The 20,693-nt window shown below is 39.0% G+C and overlaps 1 protein-coding gene across 1 annotated transcript in view; it reads left to right on the top strand.

Moving 5' to 3' along the window:
- The window catches only part of LOC122792426 (uncharacterized protein K02A2.6-like), a 54,171-nt gene extending 41,423 nt beyond the window's left edge, over nucleotides 1-12,748 (top strand). The window contains 3 exon segments of the mRNA XM_044060215.1: nucleotides 4,140-6,295; nucleotides 6,297-6,409; nucleotides 10,774-12,748. Coding sequence (XP_043916150.1) covers nucleotides 4,140-6,295; nucleotides 6,297-6,409; nucleotides 10,774-12,748 — 4,244 coding nt within the window.
- Nucleotides 12,749-20,693: the final 7,945 nt, after the last annotated feature.

A 20,693-nucleotide genomic window follows, 5' to 3' on the forward strand; every position in this document is an offset into this window, starting at 1 on the left:
TGTATCATATGAAACAAGTGGTTGCTACCCATCATCTATACAAAATCCAGATATAAAATGAATCAGATACTCAAAGAAGGAACAGATTACATAATTAATCTATCCAGTAACTTACAAGTGAGTGTAAAAGGACTGTGTGATTGGCAGTAACTACCCTAAATGGCAAATACGACAAAGCTAAAAGAAATTCAAAACACAAATTATAGAGCACATCAGTATCATAAGAAATGGTATGAGTAACCCTATAGCAACACACTTCAGAGAAGTAAATAATTGGCTAGTGTTTGTCAGTGCACTGAGCAGACTAATGTCTCATACAAGGTATTATTCTGAATCTGTGTTGTTAACTTTACAAGTTCAGTCTATTTTGAAATGTAAAACTCTTAAATAATTGTTTAAATGTAGACCTTGACTGTTTTGTTTTATTATAATTGCTATACTATTTGATGTATTTACTGTTTCTTTTTGTAATATTTTGTAACATCTTCCCTAGGATTCACTAAATTTCTCACCACTTATACTAATTGCCAAATGTAGGTCAGTCAGTTAGCAAGATGGCAAGAGCGTGGGATTCAGAGACAGGTATGGCTGCAATGAGAAAGACCTAATTTTTTACTCATTACCATGTTTCTGAATCAGACATTAATATTGTTAGACCTGACTGCACTAATGTTCTCCATAACAGACATGTATCACAATAGCAAAGGCAACCACCTATATGCATTGCACTCATACATATTCAGACATTCATGCATACATACACACACACACGCACACACACGCACACACGCACACACGCACACACACACACACGCACACACACACACACACACACACACACACACACACACACACACACACACACACACACACATCTACTCATCAATAAACAAGCCCCCTCAATTCAATTTAAATCATGGAAATATATACTTGCATGCATGCATGCAGGCACACATCAACACGCACACACACACACACACACACACACACACACACACACACACACACACACACACACACAGACGCACACACACACACACACACACACACACACACACACACACACACACACACACACACATATTCACTCATCAACAAAACACACTTACCCAATCCACTCATCAATAAACCACCCTCCCTACTCAATTGCCCTCCAAGAAACATTCACCCATACACTCACATGAATGCACATGCTGACATACACACACACGTGCACACACATATTCATTCATCAACAAAACACACTTACCCACATCCACTCATCAATAAACCACCCTCCCTACTCAATTGCCCTCCAAGAAACATTCAACCATACACTCACATGAATGCACACACACACACACACACACACACACACACACACACACACACACACACACACACACACACACACACACACACACACACACACACATACACACACACGCACACACACACACACACACACACACACACACACACACACACACCCATACCACTTCATTCACTCCTTATACAGACATGCACACAAATGTCCATATATGTCCATACACTAACATGCACCCCAGCCCCTTGTCTTGCTGAACTTAACTGCACCATAAATGCTCCTATAGGAATGAATGTCTGTATTTGACAGTGGTCACTTTTTCCTCCTATAGTACAATTTTACTTGGCGAACTTTATCAGGAGCTGTGGACATTTTCAGAGCAGAACACATAGCTGATTATCATTGACCATTCCCATGGAATGTCCAGTTATCATCAAGGTTTACTAATGAGACCACTGACTACACTGAGATCCCCACAAGGTGGTGTGGTCTATGAATCAGAAAGGCTTAGCAAAATGAAGAAACCTTCCAAAATAAGGCTTCCACATCATGCTTAACTTTTCTGAATCTCAGAACATGCTTTTAAATGCAAATGCACTTAATTGATATTTATTGCTCATTGGTTAATTATGTGTTTTTTTTTCTTTATAAGACTGCACATGGACTATTATGACAGGATCCCATAGAAGGCGAATTGCTAAGGTACCAGTCAGCTAATAAAAAGCCTTGATGTAGTTCCTGGTTTCTGCTGCATCTTTTCTTTTCTTTGCTTTGTGATTTATGTTCATTGTTTATCAAAGATTGTTAGCCGTATTTTGCCTAACATATGGGAGCATGCATCTCCTATTGTATTAACACAGCAGCTGTTTGTGGATGTCATGCTATCATGTGGACCTGCACACAGGCCAGGGGAAAGAATATTTACTTTCATGGCTGTATGGGTGATGGTCATCCACTATTTAGCTTTCACTTCCAGCATGCAGAGCACTACAAGGAACAAATGAGGGACTAAAAGGAAGGAAGCCTGATGGTAGACAGGAATGAGGACAAAAGATATTAAAAAATGGAATCCCCAGACACTGGTTTCTTACTATCTTTTGACTTTTTTGACAAGTGTCTTTAATAAAATTTCACTGGTAACATTTTTCAGTGTAATGAATATACGTCTTCAGTTTTGTGTTTCTAAAATACATTGTTATAAAATGTACTCTTCACATTGTCTATGGTGTAACTGTATTTTGGTAAGATTTCTCACTTATCATCCTAATAAATTTGTATTGCCACCTTTCTTTTAGCGGGTTAGGAGAACTAACCTTGGGGGTTCTATTCAAATATCACATTTCACTAATTATTAATAGGGCGGTTGTTGATATACCTGAAAACCCAATGAATTTTCAGTCTGTTTCTTTTAATGTCAACAGTTTTACATTATTTCTTAAAAATCAAGGTTATTTGGTTAACTTAAGAGAACTCATATTTTAATAATCTGCCTAACGAACTGCACTTATCAGAAATAGAACAATTGAACTGAAAAAGATCTAGCCTTGCCTTTGTCTCAACATTATCACATGTTTTGGAAAGATATAGACGTGTTGCCATTTTCATTCTTCCTCAGTTCATGGGCTCTTACCGTCAAGAAAAATAAGCTGGTCCGGAAAGGGCTTGTTCCTTCTTCCTCTTCCTCTCTAGCTATTGGGGTTCAAACCCTCTCAAAGAGTTCTGAAAAGGGGAAGCTTGATTTGGCCCCTAAGGATAAAGACCCTAAAAAAATGTCATTGGATTGTTTTATCACATCGACTCCGTCCTCCTAGCCTCCTGCAAAATTCTCAAAAAATTCAGATGCAACACTTTCAAATCCTACTTCTTTGAAGCCTAGGTCACCTCAGATCTGATCACCCAAAGTTTTCTTCAGAGCCAGTCTCCTTGGTTCCAGTCTCCTTTTCATCAGGAAACTCTCAGTAGACATTCCAGACCACCATTAACCAGCTCCTCTCTTAGGTCCTCCAGGAACTTGTCTGAAGCAGAGGTAGACAGGATGATGAGGAAGTTCTTCAGAGCTCACATCCCGAGGGGGATAATTTTGGCTCTATCTCCCATCAAACCCACGAGCCTTCCCTCCATTGAACCAGTAATAATATTTCCTTCTCTAATCTGTTCCATGGTTTTGGAACCCTTGGATCCAAGATCATTGAGGGTGTCCTTGTCAGATCCAATGAAAGGTAGTTCTTCCACTCTGACCACATTCATGAGTCAGCTGGCTCTTATGTTTTCAGGGAGTTGGTGTTGACTTCAAAGTTTTTGGAGCCATCTTTGCCTCTGGGTGCATCTGTAGTTTATAAGACACCTATTGTCAATGTGTGTGTGTGAGGTGCTGTTGTTTTAATTGCTATCATTATTGTTTTATGGGAGAGCAAATATTGCAGGAAGATCCATACAGAGTTTACAGGAAGGGATATTCTGCCAAACATGTTCAGGACAATTTATACTTGATAATTATACAGATATGCCTCTGAAGCAGTACGCATATGTGTTTGGTAGGATGTTTGGCTGTGCTCTTCATATTTTAATACCTTAGCACCTTACTAGTTACGTTTTCTCATGGTTTTGCATGTGTAATAATTATTCCACAGCATGCACACAGATGAGTGCTAGTATTGTAATTATTGTTGAGTTGAGCACTCTGAGACACAAATCAGTAACATTGTCAGGGTCACTACTCTTGGTCAAAAAATATATTGCAGCATTACCTTTTTAAATTCCATGTGTGTGTTAAAGGTATTGTAGCATGTTGGTGGCACCTGGTTTTCTTATATAAAAATCCCTACATTTCAAGAACCGTTTGGTCTCCTTATTTACGAGGATATTACATATTGGCGACGAGGAAACGGGAGAACTCAGAGTCCGCTGAGAGTGACGACGGCGGGTGAGTTTTTTTTTTCTGAAGACGGCGGGGTGCAGTTAATGTCGGATGACGAAGAGACTGTGGCTGCCGGAGTTATGGCTGTTTCCATGTTAGGGTCGCTGGTTGCATACGACTGTCAGACACAGACCTGGGAGGAGTTTTGTGAAGTGTTGGAACACTTTTTTGAAGCAAACCAGATAACGGACGCTGGCCGGAAGCGAGCCATATTGTTGAGCTCTGTGGGCAGCAAGACGTACAGTCTGATGAGGAACTTATTGAGTCCTGATAAGCCGGGGGATAAATCGTTCACGGAGTTGACGAGCTTGCTTCAGTCACATTATAACCCGAAGCCGAGTGAAATAGTCCAAAGGTTCAAGTTTAATTCAAGGACAAGAGTGGCTAATGAAACGGTAACGGAGTATGTTGCAGTGCTGAGAGAGCTGGCGCAACACTGTAACTATGGTGACAGACTGACAGAAATGCTACGTGATAGGCTCGTATGTGGCATTGCAGATGACCGCATACAACGAAGATTGTTAGCGGAGCCTGAGTTGTCGTTTGAAAAGGCCTTAAAGCTGGCACAGGCCATCGAGACAGCGAATAAAGACATTCGTGATTTACAACCAAGAACAATCGAGGGGGTTGGGAGCAGGAGTGCTACCCCATTGCCAGTGCATAAAGTGGTGATGGAGCATAAACAACAAGGGAAGTCTGGTCAGTTTTCCTGTTACAGGTGTGGCGGTGAACATCTGTCACGGAACTGTCGTTTCTTAAATGAAAAATGTCATGCTTGTGGAAAAAAGGGCCATGTGAAGAAAATGTGCAGGTCGACGCCCTCTAGGGACCAGCAGAGGAAGGGGGAGAAAAAGAGCAGCATAAAGGACAGAAAGGGAAACCGGGAAATAAAACAACAGTATGCACACCACATGCGTGAAGCTGTAGACCAACAAACCAGTGAAGAAGAGGAAGTGTTTACTATGCTTAACATGAAAGAGTCAAGGATGGAAAGAGTCGATCCCATTACAGCACAGTTGGACTTAAATGGTAAAATGGTCCATTTTGAAGTGGATACTGGATGTAGTGTGACAGTTCTGTCAAAGGCTGAATATGGGAAGTTATGGCAAGAAAATGAAGCTCCGGAGTTGCAGGACTGTTCAGTGACCTTGAAAACATATACAGGTGAAAAAGTCCCCACCCTAGGGATGGCAAAAGTAACTGTAACACACAAAGACAAAGTCAAACAGTTGCCGGTCATGGTGGTGGCAGGTAGCGGACCAAACCTGTTAGGCCAGGCGTGGCTAAAGGAGCTGGAAATGGGCTGTCTACAGCTCCATAAAATAGAACAGCATCTGCTGACCTTGCAAGATGTGCTGGAGAACAATGAAGAAGTGTTCAAAGAGGAACTGGGTACCTGGAGGGGTCCACCAGCCAAGATACACGTCAAAGAAAACGCAACGCCAAGATTTTACAAATCAAGACCCGTACCATACGCAATGAAGAAGAAAGTGGAGACTGAGCTGGAGCGACTCACAAAGCAAGGTATAATTGAACCAGTAAAGTTTTCGGAGTGGGCGGCACCCATTGTTCCAGTATTAAAGCCAGATGATACTGTACGCATATGTGGTGACTACAAACTAACCGTTAACCAAGTCTCAAAGCTGGAGCAGTATCCAATACCAAAGTTGGAGGATTTATTTGAAAAGCTGTCTGGAGGTGAAAAGTTTAGCAAATTGGACCTCAGTCATGCATATCAACAAGTCGTTCTGGATGAAGGGTCAAAGTCATATGTCACCCTTAACACACACAAAGGTTTGTTCCAAGTTAATCGTTTACCCTTTGGTGTTTCCTCTAGTCCAGCTATTTTCCAGAGAATAATGGAGGGACTGGTGGCCGGAATCCCAAATGTGGCTGTCTATTTGGACGACATCCTGCTGACGGGTAGGAACAACCGCGAGCATCTGGAGACTTTGAACGAGGTGCTGAGGAGACTGCGAGAGGCTGGTCTGCAGGTGAAGCGGAGTAAATGTGCTTTCATGGACAAGGAAGCAGAGTTCCTGGGTTACAAGGTGGATGCATCGGGCCTACATCCCCCTGCCAAACAAGGTAAAAGCCATACAACAGGTACCTGCACCCACAAATGTTACAGAACTGAAGGCCTACTTAGGCTTACTCAACTACTATAAAGAAAGTCCCAGGAGAAAGTTGCAGCTGATTTCTTTATTCACTTAAAAACACCAAATAAACGCCGTTAACACCATGCGTTTTCGTCCCATAGACTTCATCAGATTAACATGTGACCTGTTTTCTGTTACATTTTATACCCTGTTTGAAATAGTGTAGAACCAATCGGAAGTTCATACATTCAATTTAATCAAGTATTAAAAAAATCCCACAGAATCCAAACAGCTTAAATTAAAATCAACTTTTGCCATTTCTAATACTTGTGTAGTATACATCATAAATAGCTTACTTTAAACACATTTATTTCATATCAATTTTGATTAAAAACCGATTCTAAAATACCTTTATGAATCATATTTAAAACTATTAAAATATATGTATTAAATTCATTTGTGTTCTATTGGTATAACAGTACAATGCCACCCAGTGGCCATATTCTGAATTGCCTTTGTCAATTTTTTACTGCTTTTAACTTTAACAGTGGTTTGATGGAAATGTATTCATTCAATCCCGGGGCTTTGTTGGCATTCAAGTATACCTGCCAGAAGAAGAAGGCAATATGGATTAAAACGTAAACGCTACAGGCAAGGTGGCGCAATGGATGAAGGAGTGGAAAAGGGACCGAATGGTCAGACGTTTGACCCAGCTAACACGCCGAACATTTTGTTGGAAGAGGATGTCGAAAATGCGCATTTTATCAGTGATTTACACAGCGGGGTTCCGCAACAAGGTACTGTTAACATCTCTGACAAAAATGAGATTTTTTTTGGCTTAAAAAACAACATGAATTCAAATGTAAGACTGATAACATTAAACAGGGAATGAACAATGATACCTATAGTAAAAAACTGGATGATTTATCGAAACTTATGTTTAAATACAAATCCATTACGATAGAAAACGGATATTTGAGAGAATGTTTACATAGGAAAATCGTCCCTAAGGGGTTACGGACTTGGAAGTACCCCAACAATGTGCAATTGGGGTCGATTTTCCATAAGCAATTACTTGAAGTTTTTAACAATTGTGGTATGCAAATAATGGAATGTATTATTGAAGAGAATGAAAGAAATTTGGTTATACTTGAACAAATTAACATTTTAGATGAACAAATTAAGGATGACTTGGTTTTTGAAATTAGGGAAGAACGACTCAAGTTTGTTAATTTAAAAGACAATATTGATAAGAAGTGTACTGATTTAGTAAAAAGAAAAACAGATAAACTAAGGAGGGACATTTTAGAATATGAGAATCAGACATGTTACCCCAACCCCTTGAAAAATTCAAAACCCCCTGGTAGGTCAACCTACGGACATAATAGAGAGGGGATGGATAATGATCAAACAAATAGGAAAAATAGGAGGTTTGATGTAACAAATTTTGATTATGACATTGAATTTCCTCCATTGGAAAGGGAGTATACAGACCTAGATCCTAATTATAAAAGGAATGAAAATTTTCAGAGGAGGGGGGGGCCAAGAGGAAGAGGGAGATACAGACAATAGTAATCCCCGAATCCAACGACATTTATGAAACACAAGATATTAAGAAGGAGGGCAACACATGGACGTTTAATGGTTTTACTATTTATAATTTTAGTCAAATAGAATTAAACAAAGGACATTTTACTCTCATAGAAAAAGGTTTTAAATTTATTCCGAAGGTAAAGGGGAATAAGGTACAAACATTGTTGGACATGAAAATGTTCTTAAGGAAAATTAACCTAGAATTGCTTTATTACAAAGAAGGGATAGGTTCAGACCCCACTAATGGACAGGTAAGAAAAGACCAAAGTATATTAAAAAACAAATCCACCTACAACCCCCCTATACAGGCACAGTTAAAGAACTTTGAAAATGTTATGGAAGAAGCTATTAATAGGATAGACAAGAAGGTGGGATACAGAGACAATCTGGATTCAAAAGAAAAAGAGAAATTAACTGAATTAAAGCTTGACAAAGGAATTAGGGTAATGAAGCCCGATAAGGGTGGGGGGGGTTGTAGTGATGGACCTAACCGAATATGATGGTAAGATGAATGAAATTCTAATGAATGAAATCAAATACAGGGTGGTATCCAGGAACGAGATTAATTTAGCATACAAGAAGATAGACATAGCCCTGGAGAATATGGTCACGGAAGCTTTGATTGACAGTAAAATGTACTCGTATTTGAAGAAGGATAAACCCAGGATTCCAATAATCTTTGGCATTCCAAAAATACATAAAAACAAGGTCAATTCTAAGACCTATTGTTTCAGCGGAATGTTCCAAAACTACACCACTAGCAAAATTTGTAGACATTAAAACTAAACACATATGGCTGAATAAGGAGGCCATATTAAGAGATTCCTGGGATTTACTGAGAAATTTAAGTACAGAGTTGTTTGATAAGGATTTAAAATTAGTAACCATTGATGTAGTGGATCTTTTTGGCTCCATACCATACGACGAAGGGACAAGGATGTTTGAGGAAGAGATATTCAAGGACCAGATTTTAACATCAAATGACAAGATAGTGTGCACAGGCTTAATGGACCTTATTTTAAGAAACAACTTTTTGACCCATAATGGTGAATTTTTTCAACAGGTCCAAGGAGTAGCAATGGGGGCAGCCTGTGCACCTACTTTTGCCAATCTGGTCCTGGCAAATTGGGAAGAGAAATACATCTTCCAAACAGAATACAATAAATATTGCACAATGTATAGACGGTTCCTGGATGATATTATAATTTTTTGGAAAGGTAATTTAAATAAATTAGAGGAATTTATAAATTACCTAGGGGAAACCACCTCTTTTTTAAAGTTCACTTACAATATTTCGGAAAAAAATATTTTTTATTTAGACATAGAGATAATGAAAGACAGTGATTCTTGGGAAACAAAAGTATACAGAAAGGATACCTACGTCAACTCGTTCCTACACTATGAAAGTAGCCACCCAATTTCTTGTAAGAAGAATCTGGTGAAAGGCCAATTTGTAAGGGGTTCAAGGATGTGTAGCCAGGACTCCGAATTTGGAAAAGAATGTGATAGTTTGGAAAAGATGTTTCTAGAAAGAGGTTACCCAAAAACTTTCATAGAGGAACTAAGGAAGGAGGTAACACTGGGGAGAAACGGAAGATTTAGACCAATAAAAGGTGAGAAGGAAGCTGTACAGAACATGGCAGGGTACCCCGCAGTAGGCCAATACAATTACCAACATGGATTGGTATTGGAATACAATGCTTTAAATATTAAAGTTAGGGAGATATTTTATAAGGAATGGGATAAGTTTAAAGCATTGACTGACTTAAAGGGGCTTCCGGATATGACACCCAGAGTAATATATAAAAATTCTAGGAACATCAAAAGTATTCTAGAGACAAATAATAGTAATAGGAAGGGGGATAGACCCAATGCTTTGAAACTTGGCACATACAAATGTGGTAGGTGTAGGCAATGTGAATTCATATTCAATGAAGAAAAAGTTTTCCTAGAAAGTAGACGCACTTGGATAAAAAGTAAGGGGTATTTTAACTGTGAATCCCAAGGTTTAGTTTATTTGGTCATATGTACAGAATGTACCTCTTTTTATGTTGGAAAGACTGAAAGATCTCTGAAAAAGAGGATATATGAACATATGTACGAGATAAGAAGTAGAAAAGAAACTAATGCACTTTTTAGGCATTCACTGTTATGTGAAAACTTTAAATATAAATTCTTTGTGATTGACCAAATAAAAAAAGACTTAAGAGGGGGTCCATGGGAGGAGATGGTTGGCTACAAGGAACTGTGGTGGCAGGTATACTTGAATGCCAACAAAGCCCCGGGATTGAATGAATACATTTCCATCAAACCACTGTTAAAGTTAAAAGCAGTAAAAAATTGACAAAGGCAATTCAGAATATGGCCACTGGGTGGCATTGTACTGTTATACCAATAGAACACAAATGAATTTAATACATATATTTTAATAGTTTTAAATATGATTCATAAAGGTATTTTAGGATCGGTTTTTAATCAAAATTGATATGAAATAAATGTGTTTAAAGTAAGCTATTTATGATGTATACTACACAAGTATTAGAAATGGTAAAAGTTGATTTTAATTTAAGCTGTTTGGATTCTGTGGGATTTTTTTAATACTTGATTAAATTGAATGTATGAACTTCCGATTGGTTCTACACTATTTCAAACAGGGTATAAAATGTAACAGAAAACAGGTCACATGTTAATCTGATGAAGTCTATGGGACGAAAACGCATGGTGTTAACGGCGTTTATTTGGTGTTTTTAAGTGAATAAAGAAATCAGCTGCAACTTTCTCCTGGGACTTTCTTTATTTTTTGGTTTTGGTATTTTCGGAAGTTCCTGCCGTGGTTGTTTACTCAACTACTATAACAGGTTCCTACCAAACCTGTCAACGCTGTTAGCTCCTTTACATAAACTATTAAGGAAGGAGACCGTGTGGACGTGGCAGGAGGAACAGGACAGAGCGTTTGAGCAGTCCAAGGAGCTAATGCAGTCCTCAGAGGTGTTGGTGCACTACGATAGTCACAAGGACTTAATTCTGTCATGTGATGCATCACCTTATGGGCTAGGGGCCGTGTTGGCACACCGCATGCCAGATGGACAAGAAAGACCCATCGGGTTCATGTCACGAACCTTAACCCCAGCAGAGTCAAACTATTCCCAGCTAGACAAAGAGGGTTTGGCTGTAATTTTTGGAATTAAGCGCTTCCATAAATACCTCTATGGCAGGAAGTTTATTGTTTGCACCGATCATAAGCCATTGTTGTCGCTGTTCAATGAGATGAAAGCAGTGCCTCAGATGGTTTCTCCCCGCATTCAGAGATGGGCTGTAACATTGAGAGCTTATGAATATGAGATTGTTTATAAGCCCGGGAAACACCATAGCAATGTGGACGTGCTGAGCCGCCTACCTCTACCTGGGCATCCCAAGGAGGAGGAAACGGAGGACCGAGTTCTGATGATGGAGGACATCACGTTGGTGTCAGCGAGGGAACTGAGCGGATGGACACGCAAAGACCCTGTGCTGTCCAGAGTGTTTCAGTTGGTCCAGCAAGGCTGGGCAACACAACAAACTGATCCAGTTTTTCAGCCCTATGTGGTGAGAAAAACAGAGCTGAGTGTGCAAGATGGATGTGTGTTGTGGGGGGCACGAGTGATAATCCCTCCCCCAGGAAGAAGTGCACTTTTACAACAGCTGCACCAGGGTCATGTGGGCATCACCAGAATGAAGGCCTTAGCACGAAGTTATTTCTGGTGGCCCAAGTGGGACCACGACATTGATGTCGCTGTGAAAGAGTGTAACACCTGTCAACAACATCGCAACTCACCTGTGGCTGCACCACTACACCCATGGGAGTGGCCGAGTAAACCATGGCAGAGACTTCATATAGACTATGCAGGTCCTTTTATGGGGTCAATGTTTTTGATAATAATGGATGCTCATTCTAAATGGATGGATGCATACCCAGTCAAAACAGCCACTTCCACCACTACCATCGAATGCCTGAGGAAAAGTTTCAGTAGCCAAGGACTACCAGAGACTATTGTATCAGATAATGCTTCATGTTTCATGAGTGTGGAGTTCAAGGATTTTCTGGGAAAAAATGGCATCGTACACGTCACGTCGGCACCATACCATGCTGCTTCAAATGGCTGTGCTGAAAGGGCTGTCCAGACCTTCAAATCAATGATGAAAAAGGCCGGAGAAGGAAGTATGGCAGCAAAAGTGTCACGGGTGTTGTTCAACTACCGCATTACACCCCAGTCTACGACAGGATTGTCACCTGCAGAGATGTTGCAAGGACGGAGACTGAGGTCAACATTGGATCTGGTGCATCCAAACCTCAGAGCTAAGGTGGAGAGGAAACAGTGGAGGCAAAAAGAACATCATGACCGACGATGGCGAGAGAGAAGTTTCCACGTGGGAGATGCAGTGATGACTCGAAACTTCAGCTATGGACCTAAATGGATTCCAGGATTCGTTGCCAAGAGCACGGGTCCACTGTCGTACAAGGTGATGTTGAATGGAGGTTTCTTGGTGAGGAGACATGTGGACCAGATTCTGCGGAGCGAACAGAAGAAGGACTTCATGGAACTGCAAGCCTCGGAAATACCATTAGTTTCTGGAGAAGTGCTCGCAGCTGCAGGAGGATCCCCAATCCTGGTGCCAGAGAAAGACAGCATGGACTCGAAAGGAGAGGTTCCAGAGGGACCAACCTTTTCAGGGATGGACACACCTGTACCAGAAGTGGTAAACGTGACACCTGAGTCACCTAGTGTGGTTCCATTGCGACGTTCTAAACGTGTACTGTTTAAACCTAGTTACTTGAAGGACTATAAGTGTTAAAAGTGCCTGTATAGGTTAGAAGGGCAACATAACTTGATTGGAAGGTAACAGTTTAAGATTTAGCCGGTTAGTTAGAAATTAAGTGACTGGGTGGATTGTTTTTTTGTTTCTCTCGTTTCTCTTATTTAGGTTGAGGATGTCAAAGCTTAAGAGGGGAGGAATGTAGTATAGGGCAGGTAATGTTGTTAGTGACCTGTAGGGGTGCTGTGGGCTGACAACAGGTTAGTTTTGGTTCTGGTATTCTCTGTTCACCGAGTAGTTTCCGGTGTACGCTTCTATGTGGAAGTTGTGAATATGTAGCATGTTGGTGGCACCTGGTTTTCTTATATAAAAATCCCTACATTTCAAGAACCGTTTGGTCTCCTTATTTACGAGGATATTACAGGTATAGGGTGCACTACAATGTAAAAAAGAAATGATCAAATGTATTATGCCACATAAAAAGTTATAGGTATATGTAGTTTATGTGGGTTCGAATCCTGCACCTATTGCATTGTCATTTAGTACATACTTCATTAATAGGTGGAGCCATTCAGGCTGCTACAGCTAAATTATTTTTCTGCATTCAGTAATATCCAGTATGTTAAGTGAGGTGCGCACCACCACCACCAGTCTCATTTTCACAATTACTCTCCTAAATCTTTGTGCATGTGAAATACATTTTTGAATTTTTGCCATAGCATGGGAATTGTCATTCAGCAAAGGGATGGATGACTGGCACTGACGTGCACTGCCAAATGTCATGCAGATGACGAAGAAAAAAAGCAATTATTGATAAAGGTGACTGTACTGATTTCTTAATTTTGTGGGTTTAATGGAACACTGACATCAGGAGCATGATGTGTCATATAAACAGTTACATAACAAGCAGAAAGTCAAGCACGTGGGCTGAGCATTGTATTTCTGAAATGTGCTGTTATGTTGCATGTTAACCATGGTATCAGACTGTTGTTATTGTTCCTTACACAGTACAGTTGTGTGTGGCTGGGATTATTGGAGACAATTGCGTGTTAATGTCTGTGAAGGTAGAAACAAGTATCAGCAAGGTAGCTTACTGCTAACATTGTTATGCATTACCTACCTTTACTACCATTGTTATTGGAATATTGTAAGGGTTGGCATAAATAGAAACAGTTGTTTTTACATTGTATATATACTTTAGGTAGCGGCCGCATCATTAGCCATCATTACTCATTGTTTCAGATGTGTGCACATTCACCTCTCATACATCTTAGAATTATGTGAACAAACATCAAGATTCAGTCATAATTCAACATGACAATAACTTAAAACTATCTGTAGACTTACTAGTCTGACAAACTGTCTCAAAGTGTGGTTCTCATTGCCATGAATCCTTAACACATCATTGAATGACCAATACTGCTAATGAGGCACACTTGCAAGGGATGTCAGAAGATCGAAAGTTCAAAAGACTGAAAATCAAAACATTTAAAACTCAAAATATTGAAAACATTTTTAGTGCATGGGTAAGCCCCAATGCACCTCTCATATGGGAGGAATTCCAAGATCACACAACAATGGAGAAGGGGCATATTCCATTTTCAATACTGTGAGTTTTAGATATTTTGATTTTCAGTCTTTTGAACTTCTAATCATCTGAAGGGGACCCTTTGCTAGACATTATGTAGGCAGAAGCCTTAATAGCCATTTCTGTACTGGTTAGGTGTTGCACTTCATCATATAGGAACAGACACCATCCTTATCCTCCCAGCAATTCAGGCAAATTCAATGATTCACACAAAAAAGTTCACAGGTTGGTAGAGTACACACTGTAGCACATGTCTAAATCCAATGGTGAAACAAAGAACTCAGCGTGCACCACAGCTGAGGTATAAATTTTAATGAACAAAATAAAAAAAAAATGGTAAGTGCTGTCACTGCTATCAGGCAGCTTCTTCAGACCTAACTGAAAACTATCAACTAGTCCCTATTTAAAACACAAACAAGCCAAACTGATAAATCAATCAGTACATGAGAACTATAACTAACAACCCTATAGCAAAAATGCATAAAAACCTATTAGTACATTTAAAACATCAATAAAACTGAATAACATCACAAAAATTCAAATTCCAAAAGATCAACAACTTATAAACATGTAAATGAATAAATATAGCACATTCAATGTGTCAAAGTGTGGGATTTCAACAGGGGTTTAAGCGAAACACGCTCATTAATACCAGGGGACCTATCTGCATCTAATCGTATTATCCATTCTTGTTCACATTTCTCAGTAAGATTCCTAAAGCCACCCCATCTAATGTTGGCTGCCAAGATTTCTAACACTAAGAATTTAAAGCGTTTCTCTTATTTTTCAATGACATGTTGTGCAACAGCACTTCTACACTTCTTGTTCTTCACATCATTAACATGTTGTAAGGTAATTTCTTTAAATTGCTTATTCGTCTTCCCTACATAATAGGCATAACACTCAGTGCAATATGTAAAATAAACCAAATCCTTTGTTTTACAATCAGCATAGAATGAAGTCTCTATGACAAAATTCTTAGTGGGGTGTATAAAATGATTGCCCGGATGAATAAACTTACATGCTTTACAATGCCTGCAGGGAAAAGTCCCTTCCCTATGTGATGGTGGTATATAACCTCTACTGACATTCATATAACATAGCTGTCTCTTTAAAGATTTACAATTTCTAAAACTGAAATCAGGTCAATCATTAACCAAGCATCTCACCCTTTCATCAGTATTCAGTATACCCCAGTTCTTCTAAATAATGTCACAAATAGTATTGACATTGCTAGTGTAAGTTAAAGTCACCCTGGCTACATCTCTCCATCTTTGTTCAACTCTTGCGCTATAATTGTGCCCGATATTATCAGAACAATGTGGTCACCCCCTCAAAAAAATGTTAATATGTTTTCTATTTTCTTTATTTGTGATGTAATCAGAAATAAAGTGGCAGTTTGAATACACTATATGATTTTTTGGTAAATATAGTATTTTAATGAGAAATAACATTGCATTAAATGCCTTGTTTCTGTGAGCTATTCCAGGGCCAGTTATGCAGGCAGCCTGGGCTGTGATCCCTATAAAATTTAGTGAGCTGCATTCATCACAGATGTTTTGGGCTAGCAAGGACTTGACCACACATCTGAATTCCTCTGTGCCTGTCTCATGCCACTGTTACCTCAAACATTCATTAGTGGACAAAGCCATATAAAGTCGGCATTTCTAAGAACATTCTTCAGTTTTTAGTCCATGCTTAGCCCTTGTTGGGACTTATGATTATAGCTGACTATTCCATTAAAACAGCAAAATATAAATATAGCAACAGCAAAAATGTAACTGTATAATAATTCATTAAAAAATAAGAAAAGTGCATCAGGGGCTAGAGAGGTTAACTTTACAGTTTGAGCCAGTAACTCTCATTAAAGAAGACAGCACAGTTATGTGTCCGAACATTTGCCATAACAATAGACATCAAGCAATAATATTATTATACTCGGGGGAGGAAGACAGTTCCAAATTCTCCTGAAGCACAGCTGTGCCAGATCCTGGCCTATTCCTGCACTGTCTGTCCAGCTTGTAGTATTTAGTGAATTCATGACCAGCAGACCATGTAGCATATTCTAAAATATTATGTACAGAAATATTTTTGAAATATGTTGCTGATGTATCTGCTGCCCTAATGAATAGGTGTATTGTTCTTGTCACGACAAAAAACAATACAGCGGGGACAAGATTTAGTGCTCAAGATACTGACTGACCAGCTTCCCCCTTTTTTCTGAAATCAGTAGTCTTTTTCTATAATAATTCTAGTTGTCTAATAGCATTTGACTGAAAAGTTGATGTTTTCCATAATTTTGATAATTTGCAAAGACTGGATTGACTGATAGACAGACACCACAGAAAATGATTCTAGCATGACAGGTGGATTTATCTTCACTAACACCCTTCCTTTGGAAAATAGCAAGTTTATACACGAGAACTTGTACCTCTGAAATTCCTTTGCCAGAAGTAACAAAAACAGAAAAAGTGATTTCCATGACAGAAATTTTAACCCTGATTTTCCTGTAAATTCAAATATAGGTAAAGTTACCTCATCTAAATAAAGATCAAATCACAAGGAGAGACATATTTTCTTTGAGGTCTTATATGGAAAATTGTTCCAAGAAAGGCCTTGACAGAGGAATGAGCTACTGTTCATGGGATAGTTGGATGACAGGCAGATATTACAGAAACATGAACCTTTATTGATTAATAATTAATAATAACTAACAGCAAATCATTTAGGATAGAATAACAGGCATAGAAGAGATTGTTCAGTATAGTGGACCTAGACCTTGGGACATAGTCCAAAAGGCAAATCTCTTTCACTTCTATGTATATATTTTTATATTTTTTGGATTAAATCCTTGAACTTCCTTTAAAACTTCTGAAGAAAATAAGCTGCTATTAGGACTTCTATCCTCTTGCTGGTAGAGTTAGTTTTGATTTTGAGCTGTAGTGTTTTCCCTCTTTTTGGGTCAGCAAGTTCTTATGTAGAGACAACAGTCATGTAGAATACAAATCAGAGATTAGCAATGAGTATCACACTTGTCTGGATCAAGCAGAATCTTTTCATACTGGGTTAGCCTTAGCATGCTTTGTTTTGATAAGAGCTTCCCGAACTAAGTGAAAGGAATGAAAGTAGATTGAGGTCATGATGAAATGCGGACCTAAAAACAGTAATGTGCCAGAACCCATTGCCATACCAGTATCCATTTACTTGATCATATCTCTCCATTTACCATAAATAATGGTCTCATGTTTCAATTTGTATGTTATTTTATGTACATTTATTGTAATGGAAATATTTATATGTAATTTACCATTTTTATTTCAGATTTTAACAGCAAAATATTGATGGCTATTTGCTAAACAATATAAAAAAGCCCTGCAAATTGAAAACAGGCTCAACATGAACAGTATTAAACTGGTATTTCATTAAAACAAACATTTATTAAAAGTGTATCTAACAAACCATTAAAGTAAAATTGATTTGTTTACTTCACCCTGTCTGTTAGAAATATTAAGGTTATCTGTTTGCAAGCAAGTACCAAAAGTGCCATGCAATTAAAAACTTTGATTGTGCAGAAAGTCTCCAGATCTGTAGGAGATTCAGGACATCCTTCCGCAGAATAACTAACATTAATTAAATTGCAATTGTGTATCTAGTCATTGTTAGCATGCTAGTAAAGAAAGTAAATTCTGTCACTTTTCCTGCACTTTCAAAAAAGTGGACTTGGTTAGGCTTTTGATTTTCTTCACACATAATCAGATATTTACCCTGAACATTGTCATTGCAATACTGCCTTTTACATGTAAAAAATAACTGCAAAAAAAAAAAAATCTGTCATGTGATAAAATAAACATGAAAAAATAAAAACAAGTAATGCCCTTCCAAAGCAATTACCAAAATAATCAAATCAGAATGGTGGCCAGAAAAGGTACTGTAATTTTCTACAGGTAAGGTTTACTCAAATTACTCTGCCAATAAAATCAGAAAGTGACAGCATGGACATACATGTTCACAGAAAATGCACTAGTTTTTGAAAGACCTTAACTATCTGTGAGACTAAAAGGTATAACTGTATCTAGAACATTGAAGATCAATGGTCAGCATCAGTCCCACTGACTGAACATGCACATACCCAGCCTCTTTATATTTGACAAATACACTGAGTTGTAATACTCAGCTGTATTTTAAAAGGTCCAGGGATGTTTATGATAATGCCATGCAATTCATTCTTCTACCACCTTAGATTATCACTTGTAGCAGAAGACCACGGATCTGGGCTTCCTAGCTGTCCTGGGTGCAAACCTTTAGGGAGCATAATTGGCACCAGAGAACAGGTGATTAATATTCCCTGCAAATCAATATTTCTGAGAGCAAGTGCCAGTAATAGTTTGAAATCATTTTAGGAAAAGATGAAAAGTGCTAGTGTACAGAAATATAGTGACATTTTGCCAGGAGCTGAAGCCTATTTTTTCTTTGCACCTCAACTCCAGTTGAAGGGGTGTCAATAGGGGGTTTGTCTTGGGCACTAGATGCCCCACTTGCAACTCTGGTTTGGAGTGTTAGATTCATCCTCTGGTTGAGTGGAGTTGTGTCCAAATTCTTCATTCACTCAAAACAACTTGCAAATACATCCACCACTTTTCACAAAGCAAAGCTTAGATGCTACTTTTTCTACTTCCTTTGTAATAATATTTCATCTTTTTATGTATAGTGATCATGTCAATAACACTTTATCCAATTATATTCATTTTAATTTTCATGCATAGACTTGCTTGTCTTCTACATGTGCATTTGTTGTTTTGTGTGTGTGTGTGTGTGTGTGTGTGTGTGTGTGTGTGTGTGTGTGTGTGTGTGTGTATATATATGTGTGTACAGTTTTCCTATTCTGATATGTATTCCTTACCTGGCTTTCACAAATGTAAAGTTATATCATTGTTTACTTGCCTGACCATGGACAAATACAGAACTTCTTAAGCGGACCATTCAGTATGGTGTCAGCTTTTATATGAAATCGCCCCATGCTTCTCTTATACAGTATGCAGATGACTCCATTTTCATCTGCTCAGCCCCAACTATACCTGAACTTCACAAGATCACACAGGAAGCCTTTTCATCTGTACAAAACTGGCTATCTAATGCCCAGTTATTACTCAACCCGAGCAAGACTAAACTCCTTATCTTCCAATCCACTAAATCTAACCCAATTATCCCCCACTTTAATATTCTAGCTAAGGATAATACTGTCATCGCCTCAGCAGAACACATCAAACAACTTGGTGTCGAGATTGATAACAATCTCAGATTTGACACTCACATTTCTCTTACCATAAAAAAGATTCACAAAAAACTAGGAGCATTGTACAGAAACAAACAATTCCTCCCCAAGACAGACAGAATTTCTGCTGCCAATTCCTACCTAATCTCCACTTTACTCTATGCCTCTCCTATACTTACCTACCTTAGACAAACAGACCTAAACAAGCTCAAGGCTTACTACAATAAAATTGCTAGGTTTGCCAGTGGTGCATCTTATCGCAGCCACCACTGTATCTCACTTGGAGAACTTGACTGGCTTGAACTCCCTCAACTTCTTCACCTGAATCAACTCTCCCTTGCCCACAAGTTAGTAAATCATCCTCTTAAAGTCCCATCCCTTCAAAACCTTTTCCAGCCCTACTGCTCCATTAGACCTCTATGTTCCAGCAGCAAACATCTACTTCTAGTGACCAAACCCAAGAACTCAGCAGGAGAAGCACTATTCTCCTGCATCATATCCAGATTATGGAACAATCCCCCCCCCCCCTCTATAACCGCACTAAAAACTCACTTAAAAAGTCTCTGGTTATGCCTATGCACCAATCCCAACTAGTAATCCTCCTTTTGCCTCCCATTCCTCTCCCCTCCCCTAGCCACTGTGCTTCACAACATCTGATCATTACATTCCTTCCTCGGCAGGCTCTGGCTCACCTTTTACCCTCCCCTTCCCTCCTCACTCAATCTCCCAGACCTGTTATAACACGTTTAACTACCTCACTTCATCTCAACTACAAATACATATCCGACTGACTTACACCTAGCTTCCTCTCACTATCATGTATACTACTCACTCAGTCTCCTCTCTTGGTCCTCTATCTTCCCCTTCCATCCCATTAGCCCTTCTAGCTTGTTCCACCTTCGTGTGGGGCTTCTGCTTTATATCTGCTTGCGTTTAGTGCAATATTTGTATATAAGATTTAGGTATATAAGTTTAAAACAGTATCTGAGCTTAGAACTATCTGTATACACATCCTACCTTTATTCTCAAGGACAGAACCCACATGGTTAGAATTGCTGGAGCCATGTCAGACTCCAAACCAGTTACAAGTGGTGTCCCACAAGGCTCAGTCCTGGGACCTCTCT

The sequence above is a fragment of the Protopterus annectens genome, chromosome 1.part2 (genome assembly GCF_019279795.1).
Source record: "Protopterus annectens isolate FY-2018-M chromosome 1.part2, PAN1.0, whole genome shotgun sequence".
Lineage (NCBI taxonomy): Eukaryota > Metazoa > Chordata > Ceratodontiformes > Protopteridae > Protopterus > Protopterus annectens.